General features: G+C 33.4%; 1 protein-coding gene across 1 annotated transcript; it reads left to right on the top strand.

The window, feature by feature from the left end:
* Nucleotides 1-1,651: 1,651 nt before the first annotated feature.
* LOC140013102 (uncharacterized) lies at nt 1,652-3,607 on the top strand. Its single transcript, XM_072062173.1, has 2 exons — nt 1,652-2,054; nt 2,316-3,607. The coding sequence occupies exon 2, from the start codon at nt 2,387-2,389 to the stop codon at nt 3,230-3,232; it is 846 nt and encodes a 281-aa protein (XP_071918274.1). The 5' UTR covers nt 1,652-2,054; nt 2,316-2,386; the 3' UTR covers nt 3,233-3,607.
* The last annotated feature ends 7,172 nt before the right edge of the window (nt 3,608-10,779 follow it).

The raw sequence follows: 10,779 nt of genomic DNA, 5'->3' as shown, positions 1-10,779 counted from the left end.
ATTAAATATTTGAGAGTAAATACAAATCTGTATTTGAGAATAAATATTTGTGATAAAGTAAATGTTTGAAAATAAAATTCATGTAAAGAGCTGGTACTTTAAATAGACAATACGTATTTGCCTATAAACTACGCTCGTTAAAGTTTATTAATTTGTAATACTTTGCCATTCATTGGACATGTGGCACAAAGGACAAATCAGGTACAAAATTCTAATTTTACTCTCTAAAATAATATTTTAATCATTTGGATTGAATTTGTAAAGGATTAGTAACCTCAGGGGAGGTCAGTGTAATTGTTCAAACCACAGGAGAGGTAAGTGTAAATGTCAGAAACCTCAGGGGAGGTTTCTGAAATTATCCCTTAAATCAAATTTTAAACTAGTTAAAATGTAAAGCTATTTTCATGAAAGTATTAAGTTAAGCATGAGCAAGTGACGGAAAAAAGGAAAAAAAAAAAAAAAGGCGGTAGGATATGTGGGGCCCAGTTGCTGAAATGGGGTTTGATGTATTTCTAAAGATGTTAAATCCAATAATTGGGGCGGTACTGTACTGGTACAGGCGTACAGCTTTTGTTTACTAATTTAGCTAAGAAAGTGTGTGTGTGTGTTTAGCCCTACACCTAATATTTTCTAATGTTCTTTCAACCGACCAAGATTATAGGTGCTTCTCAAGTTTGCTACTTTATTGGATGGTCGGTGTTTTGGATTTTTGTCTGCTTTTGGACAAGTAGCAGGATCAAGTTTTTGAACTTCCACCTCTGATTGGCATAATTCTAGTTTTATCTTCATTTACTATAACCAAAGATAACAAATTACTGCTTTCTGTGTTATTAAGGGACAAGAAGATCATTAAACAAACAATAATCTAGTTGGGGCAAATGCCAATTTGGTTTCTGGGCAAATGTCGTATTGTAGTTAATGATTTTAAAACCTTGAAAAACCTCCTTACTTTTGATGGAGATATATTTTGACCCCGTAGATGAGGTTAGCTTGAAAATGGCATTATCTTATATCTAGGATAACTACTTCTTTGCAACTCAGACAAGTTATTCTAAAGGAAAGTTATCATCTCTGTAATGATTATAATCAGTCGGTAAACGATAAGATGAGTACTAATTGGGGCAATATACGTCTGGTTCCATGACAAAGTGGAAAATTCAACAGCTTTATTTTGGTATTCATTCTAGTCCATAAAAAGTTCTACATTTTTTTGGTATGTATGAAAGATTGTTTAGAATCATTCATTCTTGCACCTCTGATGGATCTACGGCTGCTCTTTAGCTTTTTGCTTATTCCTAGGAAGTATCCGGCATATTCAAGATTGCAGCCTTCCCTACAAAATCATAGTTCTACCAATCAAAGATTTTACCAGAAGGAAAGAGGCCTACCACCAATCATGTTGCTTGCTTCCGCAACCATATGATACTTGAGAGGAAATGGTTAATTTCACACCATAATGATTAATGACTTGCACCATTCATGTTTTTACCTAAGAGAAGTACATAAAACAGACCAAAGGCAAGGAAACAAAGATTTTTTTGTGGCCAAGGATTTTTAAAATGGGAGATTCATAACTTCCCATGTAGAAACAAGCAATTACATGCCCATCAGCCCAAATAAAACTCATTAACCAGTGTGCCAGACCAGAGTCATTAGACAGCCCAAGTTGAACTCAATAACCAGTGCCACAAACCACCACACTCATTAGACAAACATTAAACTCTAAAAGGAAAACCTCATTATTCCTTTTTCTTTTTTTTTAAGATAGTGGATTCCAATCCTAAATCTGACAGCAAGAACCTCCCCTCACAGTTGTTGCTTTTTCCCGTGTTTAGGGTGGCGCCAAATCTGTTCTACGCTATGGAGGATTTAGCTTTTCAGTTTGAAAGAGTTCTCACAACCACTCTAACGCCCAGTTGGAATCCTACATATTTAAGACTTCAGCTTCCATCACCTGCCCTTCTCTTGCAATTACCAACATGATTTTCTTCTTTTCCTACTTATTTGGACCCTTCCTCGCCAAGGCTTTACCCGCAAGCCTTACTTGTGATCAGGTATGGAAAATTATTTTGGTCGCAGAACTGCTCCTAGAAAAACTCTGGTTGTTAAAAATGTGTTCTAGCTCTTATGATAATTTTGGATTAATATGAATTAGATCGTGTTTTAGTTTCTTTTTTCTTTTTTTTTTCAACTCAATCCTCATTGTGTGGGAACTAAAATTTTGTAAATTGGTTGTAAATATTGACTTTTTCAGATTTTAATGAGATATAAATTGGACTATGTATGTGAACTCAGATTTGCTTTATTTCGTTTAGGTGTATAGTTCACAAAGAGAAAGAAATGGCATGATACAGAGCGGCTTGGTTTCTGGAACGAACGTTTTGGGATGTTGCTTGTTTTCATCTATGGATATCTATACCATCCATATGCTACAACAATAGCCGTGTGTTGTTTGCCCTGCATGGTTTTATTTCCTTTAGCAAACATCGTGTATTTCGAGTGGTTTTTCATCTTTGGCCAAGAAGATGAAGAAAATGAAGTGGAAGAAAAAGAGGTTAACAAAGGGAGTGACAAGCAAAAATTGGATGGGAGGAAAAGAGAAATAGCTGATGCATTGATCAAAGACAAATTTGCTACTTGTGATCATGTAGAGAACCCAATGTTGGAAAGAACCAGAAGTATACATCCTGAGGATGGTGACAACATTAGTGGGAGAAAGATCCAGGATCAATCGTGCTCGAATGATGAAATTTTTGGAGATGAAGTGCAAGAAAAGCATGATGAAGAAGAGTCAAAGGAAATGGAGACAGACAGAAACAGCAATATTGATCCTGTGGACGGAAGTTTACCTGGTGTAGAGGAAGTGTCACAATCAGAAGAGAAACAAGGCAACGATGAATCTTGGCTGCAGGCTCACGGGCTAGAACTAGCAGAATTGATTGAGGAAAGAGATGCAGCTGTAGAAAAATATGGGGAAATGATGGACGAATGCGAGAAAAATTGGGCAAGAAAGCTTGAAAATGAACAAAACAAATATATATATAGGATTGTGAAAAATGGAAGGAACAAGAAAAGGATCTCCTTGACAAAGTTTCCAGTGCATCATCAGAAGCTCAAGTCTACAAAGTTCAGGCCACCGAAAATGAAGAGAAAATGTTGTAAATTGGAGGTAGAAAAATATGAGCTGATTACAAAGCTTAATGCAACAAATGCAACATCCCAGAACGCCTAAATTTAATTCACTTTTAGTTCAGGTTCATGCACGGTGTAGATACTTCCTATACTTCATTGCAGTAATGATTGAGATATTCTACTAAATTGTTTTACATGGAGAACTTGTCATGGTCGGCCTTTTTGGAATAGGTTGTCGAATTAGTAGCATCAGTTTTTACACATTCGTTAGCTTATTCAACAGCTTAGAAGTTCTTAGAATGCAGGCCTGTTTTCTTGGTGGGTTGGACTACTGTTCAAGGTCTGATTCTCCAAGTTTTAGTACCTAATTACATAGTCCATAAAAGGTTTAGATTTTCCTAATTTGATTGGCAGCTTGTAATAGAGCTTTTCTCAGGGAATTGAATAGTAGCACTTGATCGGGTTTTCATTAAAATGTACTTGAGTGGATCCGATCTGTTAACATTAAAATTGACTTATATATAAGGGAGAGTATTTTCCAGGTGGGAGATGACTCTGCCGTGAGTGGTAACTGGTAAAAAGCTAGACATTAATAGGTGTCTTTTGATCTTTTTCTTTTCTTCATATATTTCCTCCATTGAGCTTTGCCCACAGTTCTGCATATTCTTGGGCTATGATTCTTGTATCACAGGGGCAGTAACATTAAGATTAGTGGAAATCATAACCCAATTACATACCAATAATATATGCCAATTCCTTTAGAGTAAATCTTATATACACTGACAGTATATACAGTAACAACGTTAGATTCATAACATGTATGCAAAAGTTGAATTTTAAATTCAAAATTTGCATACTTATCATCCATCCAACGCTGACAGTGTATACACCGTAAGTAGAAAGATTAATCCATTCCTTTATATTCTTCCAAACTTAATTTGGTAGCTAGTTTTGCCAGAATGTACTACTTCTTTGTCAAAAAAAAAATTAAAAATAAAAATTCAGGCTGACCTTTTATGCGAGAAAAATAAAAAGTATGGCATTGTTTTCTTGGACATCCCAGCCTTCCAAACTTATTTCTTCTTGGTCCATGGTTTCAGTGAACAAGAGATTAGAAGTTAGGCACAACGTGAGACTTGGGCTAAAATCTTTCTTAACAAGTCCTCAGCCCCATTACCTTGCTTTTGCTTTCAACAAAATTTATGTTTGGATGGTAGTTTTCTAACAAAAACAAATTTTATGTTTTCTATGAACATATTTTTTGAATTACCTTTTTACTTTACCTACATATAATCACTATAATATATTTTTCTATAAAAACTTAAAAAAAATAGCAATTCAAACAAGATTATTTCTTGTCTGGCGTTTCAAATTCACGAATTCAAGGTGCAGGATTCTTCAAATTCAAGGCACAGGATGCTTCACCAGGAGCCATGTGAAGGCAATCTCTTTCTCAGCTAGGGGTGCTTACAAGTATAATCAAGTTGAACACCCAAATGATAAAACTTGTTTGATTATTTTAATGAGTTTGAAATATTTTATTCAAGTTTGACTTGTTTATTCGTTGAACCGAGGTTGAACGAACTTTTTATCGAGTTTGAATGTTATTGAATAAAAAACGCTGTTTAATATTGACTTGATTAATTGGCAAACCAAACTCGAAGTACCAAACCAAACTCGATTTAAATATCAAATAATTTGATTCATCTTTCAGTCATATTCTCATTCTCAGGCATCAATTGATTCATGTCTCAACAACCAAATGATGAGCAGACGTTTTAGACCAAGTGCAGAATTACTAGTGGAATAAAATGCTGAAGGGGCCACGTGCATGTTAGCTTCGTCTCGTCCATTTCCCTGGATTGCTGAGATTTAACTAGTACGTACAAGTTTGAATTTCCACAGATACTGTAACTGGAGAAATTGCAAGAACGTGAAGCCTGAAAGAGATTTTTTGGTCTTTAGGGAGAAGAAAAAGTTTTGATCTGACATATAACATACCGAAAAAAGAATTGCTCCTAAGTCTCATCCACGAACCATCATAATCACTGTACTACTAGACATTGTACAACTATGTAGACGATATTTTATTGTTGGATTGCAAAATTAAGGATGCCCTTTTCTTTTAAGTTTAGCCCAAAATTCGCTTTGGATAGTAGATATTTGGGATAATTTTTTGAAAAAAATACTATCGCATTTTTTTAATGTGATGTATATAAGATAAAAAAGATAATTAAAAAATACGTTGATGATGTAGACAAATAAAATTTTACAAATGTTTCGCAATAGAAACGGCCCTTAAGCATTTGCAATCGTGTTAGGAAATCAACCAAGAATAATTGGATTAGGTAATCGAACAAGACCATACATTTGCGGATGGAAGAAACATGCTGGACCTACATGCATAAGGAACAAGCTTACACTAGAATCATGTTTGCAAATGATAAAGCCAAATTGTTGTGTCGGTCCCAACTTAGTTTAATGCTATGAAAGATTAAGAAATCAACTGGAGAATGACATACTCTCCATTATTAATGGGTCTAACTGTGTATGGTAAAGGAGAAACTTGGCCGGGGCCAGTGGCGGGACTAGGATTTACCACAGATAACTATACAACGGTGTGTTAGTACATCAGAGTTGAAAGGAAAAAAGGCGAATTTGAATAGTTTGGAATGGGGTCAAGTTGCTAATTAAGAGAGCTTAGTACTTATAACTACTGTTTAAGGAAAGCAACCAAGAATGATCAAACATGGGTCATTATAAGCAAGCATTTTTTTTGGGTTTTTTCAGCAGATGTCACGTAAGAACTCGTTAATACATTTAAAATTCATATAATCTATCATATATATTTATACATTTTTTCTATTTAATTTTACCTACACTCTCTTATATTTATTTACCTTTCGTATTTAGTCTTACATATTATATTTATTTACCTTTCGTATTTAGTCTTACATTCCTAAAGATATGGCATCTAAAGTATATCTTAACATTGGGCACCACCCAACATTGGGCATCTAAAGTATGTCTTACCTAATGTCGTTCCATTTGAAACACCTGCTGGTAGGTTCAATAATTACAAGCCGTGCTGTGCAACTAAAAATAGAATCAAAAGTTTGTTGTGCAACATCCCTGTTTGACAAATGATTTTTTTGGGTATTTATCTAAAATTTTACTATAACTTATCATAAAAGTTGTAGGAAAGATTTTCTGAAGTGTGTAAAATTTTTTAACATTTTGAAATGTATAATTTAAAATTTTTGAAAATTTTTTTGAGGTTACTATAACTAAAGTTGTTAAAAAGCTTGTAGCAGACAAACTTGACAAAAAACTTGTTTACCAAACACGCCCGATCAATTGAGACAATAATTATGCCAATTCTGTATAAGAACAATTTTTTATTGGCTAAGTAGACAGAAACTATGGAGACAATTATGTAGTAGTTTGTAAGTATTTGTATATTTGCATCTTCCTCTGTTGATATATATATATATAGTGTGTGTGTATATATATATATATATATATATATATATATATATATATATATATATATATATATATATATATAGACAAAATCGACCTAACAATGTGGTTGGCAATTCATAAAATGCACATTGTCATGCATATTAGGACCTGATAATGGAATCAATAACTCAGTGATTATCAATACTGGAAAGCTATTCTTTATTTATCTTGTTTTCATAATCACGTCCATTTTCTTTAAAACTTTTTTAAGTACATATCCTGTTGTGGTGCTACGGGGAAATTGGAAGGATAAAGGAATCTTTGTTGATTCATATTTGCTGTTAATACATTTCGAACCTAAACAAGTATAGGGTGGTTCGATCCCTAAGGGTGGGGGACCTATATCTACTCGTCGGTTCTATTCGGAATTTAGTGTACCCTTGAGGGTCCTTCCTTTACTTTTGTACTACTAAAGAAAAGGGAGAAAAAATGATCAACTAAGGGCTTAATTTGGAGATAAAATTGTTTTACCAATGAGTTTGATGCTTGTCTACGTTTTTTTCTTAAAAAAGTCGTAGATTTATGCATAAGGTAAGCACATTAGACTAATAGTCAATGAGATTTATGCATCAGATAAGCACATTAGACTAATCTTGAATGACTATTGTCAAACCTTGTAAAATATGTTGCCAACGTTTCAATGCAATGTGAATGAAAAAACAATCTACTCTTGGCTGACTGCACATATACGTGTACGCTTAGGTATATTTGACTATCGGTTTGTCTAATGGGTACCCTAAGATATATTCAAGTGTTATATTTTTAAAAATATAAGATTAATTAGAAAAAATAAATAGATATAAGGAAGGGTAGGCATGATTAAATAGGCAAAGTCTATAAATGCAAGAGAGGATAATAATTATTAGTATGTATATATATATAGTAGATTAGGTGAATACTAAGTGTGTTAACCAGTGTTTTAAGGGCACTCGTTAGAAAAATCCTTTAACTAATTGCTGTAAAAAAAAGTTAATGTTTACTAAAATTCAGCAACATATCATTCAACTTTTTGACAAGCACCAAACTGATAGTTTATTTTTGGTATGGATTAGTCCTTTATGACCCAAAAGGTGATTTTTTTTTTTTTGGATCAAACATCATAATTTTATTAAAATTTGCGCTAACAGTAAAGTTACATCATCAAATGTACATAGATATCAAAGAAGAGATCTAAAGCATGGATATCCAAGATGTGAAATTGCAAAAGAAAAACTAAAGAACTGCCTTTGCTTTTCTACATCCCAAACAATTAAATACCATCAAACTGCAATAATGGTGCGAAATCGATGAATTGCAGAAGCCGGAGGATTGACGATAGCAAGGAATTTTTGAAGAACTATAAATTAACTGTCACATGTTTGGTGGCTTAGTTGAATGCATGCATGTCGGACTTTCCACCCACATTAAGTGAGAAAAACCTTGTTATGTAGGAAGAATCTTAAGGAGAAAAATGGGAACTTGATAGCAAAATGGAAGGTTTAGATCCACTTATGCAATAAAAGCGGAATGAAGGAACCATACCGGACCCTACCGAATGGGAAAAGTTGTACACCATGTGCTGGCCTGTCTATATATCGTGCTACAGCCTGCCTTTTGTATTTTTTTTTGTTGGATACTATAGATTCTATATTAGACTTATTCCTACTCCATATCAAGGGAAGGGGATCGAAAGGGATCAAGAGAAAATCCAACGAGGACTGAACCACTATTGGTTTAGATGGGTGCCTACGCACTAGGAACTCCTACTCTATATTAGAGAGAGGGGAATCCAAAGGGGTCAAAAGGAAATCCGACGGAGGCTGAACCACTACTGAGTCAAACGGGTACTTACACAGCTGCTGGAGGAACATTCCAGAAAATTCTGAATATTAGAATATAGGCCGAGAGATCTGATCTCTTGACTTACACTCAAATAGAGTTTTAAAACTTTTTTTGTGGTCAACTACTAAGTTCTGTCTTTGTATACTTTTTCAAAAAAATTTTGTTAAGTATTAACATCACGTATGGAAGAAATGTAGTTTTGATTCTCAATATTTGATCTATGTATCAAACTAGTCCTCTTTAATATTCCAGACAAAATAAATTTGGTCCCCAAAATTAGTAATTATACACAAAAATTTAAGACAACTAAAAATCACAATAACTAATATGTACAATCAAATTGGATTTAGTTAAAAGTTTTGACTTCATATTTTTGGTTCCTAAATTTTTATGTTTCGATTGATATGGTTCCTAGGATTCAAATGCATGGTTAGGGTTTTCAAATAAAACAACATGTGAATTGAATTGAATATATGACAGATATGCTTCTAAATCGTACAAAATTTTCTAAAATTACTTCATAATAGCATAACACTATCCTTTAGTCTGAACAGCAATTGTATGTTAAATTAGTTACAATTGAACAACCATGCACAAATAATAAATAAGCATTATTATACCAATACACGAATATATGCAATATTTGTGGACGTGTGCTTCAAATTATTTTAATTACAAATTGTGATTACAATAGCTAATTAGAAATTCTTGTGGATGCGGGCTTCAAACGTTATTTTGATTGTTGCATGAAATTGGGTCGTCTCCACCTTAAATAGACAACCAAACCGATTAATGGTGCAATCTACTATCATCATTGCTATTGTAATTAATGTAAAAATACAGTGATTAGTGATATTTCTAATATTACTATAAGGATATTTAAGAAAAATATAATATTAAATTTATTTTTCAAACAAAGTTAACTAATTTTTTTATACTGTATTAAGAAAAAAGACTATTAAAGTGGGACACGGGAAGTAAAACATAGCATACAAGAAAGTCGCAAAAATTAAATTAAATATTACAAAAAAGAAAACAACACACACACACACATACGTCTTGTGCGTACCTGATCCGTAAGAGGGTCAGAGATTGTTGTTACACAGTGCTTCTAAAAAGTCAAAAACACTAAATTATATAATAACAAAACTCTCATCCTAGTGCTCTAGCCAAGTATTAATTCTTGAGTCTATAATATATTAATATCACATCCTGACTTTAAGACCAGAATTATGGTGACTCAGGAATATGAAGGCCTTTTTAATTTAGCAAGTTGTAATGGAATATCTAATTTGATACTACATACCGGAGAATATTCCATGCATCTTTGAATAAAATGGAATAAATTGTCGATGGATAGATTATAATAAGATGCAGTCAACTATTCAATCATTTCAGCGTATCAACACAAATAAATGAGACCACGTTAGCTTCATAAACTGCTGTGTTTACAGCAGCTTGAAGTCAACCATTGTTGACTATTTCATTTGCTTGGAACACCAAAATTCTTGGCAAAATGTCAAACTTCAACAGATAAACCAAACAAAAAGAATATTATCCGTTCAAGAAAGATATTATTGATTTGATGGTTCAATTATCTTGGACACCTTTGCCCGTTATTTTTTTTTTGGTCAAAAAAAAGACCTGGCCCCACTTCAGGCCCCAACCCTTATTCGGATTGTCGGATTATTCCCCATTTTTGTTACAAGGCTCGAATACTGGATCTCAAGTGTACAACTCTTAGTGAGACCAGTTCGACTGCCTTGGAAGGGCCTTTGCCCGTTAGAGTAGTTGAGAAACTGAAAAAATTGTTTATATAGATACATGTAGTTGAACATCAATTTCGAAAATCTTTCTCACAAAAATAAAGAATTGATCAACTTCAAAAGTTTCATTTGTTGGACCTAATTCATAAGTGATTCCATTTTAATTTCTTGAGCCATAAATATATTATTGTATCATCTTTTTTTCCTATCACCACAATATTAGAAAAATTATCTGTTTAGTCCTTCATCTTTGGGATATGGTCCAATTTAGTTTCTTCCCTGTCATAATTAATCAACTTAATCTTTGTTTTAACAAAACATGGCTAATGTAGAACTTTTTAATGTCAAGTTAGAGGATGCTGATAGAACTAGTCACCTGACATTGTAAAGAAACGAGGGGTGAAAAAAGATCAAAGAAACAAAGCTCTAAATTATCTCAGTCTCGTAGTTTCTCATCCACATTTTCCTAGTTGGAGAACAAATAAATCCCAAGCTGCAATGTTTTCCAAAATCTTAAATCACAAGCCCTAGTCCG

The sequence above is a fragment of the Coffea arabica genome, chromosome 8e, assembly GCF_036785885.1.
Source record: "Coffea arabica cultivar ET-39 chromosome 8e, Coffea Arabica ET-39 HiFi, whole genome shotgun sequence".
Classification (NCBI taxonomy): Eukaryota; Viridiplantae; Streptophyta; class Magnoliopsida; order Gentianales; family Rubiaceae; genus Coffea; species Coffea arabica.
This window is presented reverse-complemented; position numbering and strand designations above follow the sequence as displayed.

What these genes read in the sequence shown, in the direction of transcription:
- LOC140013102 (XM_072062173.1), top strand. Translation starts at nt 2,387, where the DNA reads ATGTTGCTTGTTTTCATCTATGGATATCTATACCATCCATATGCTACA.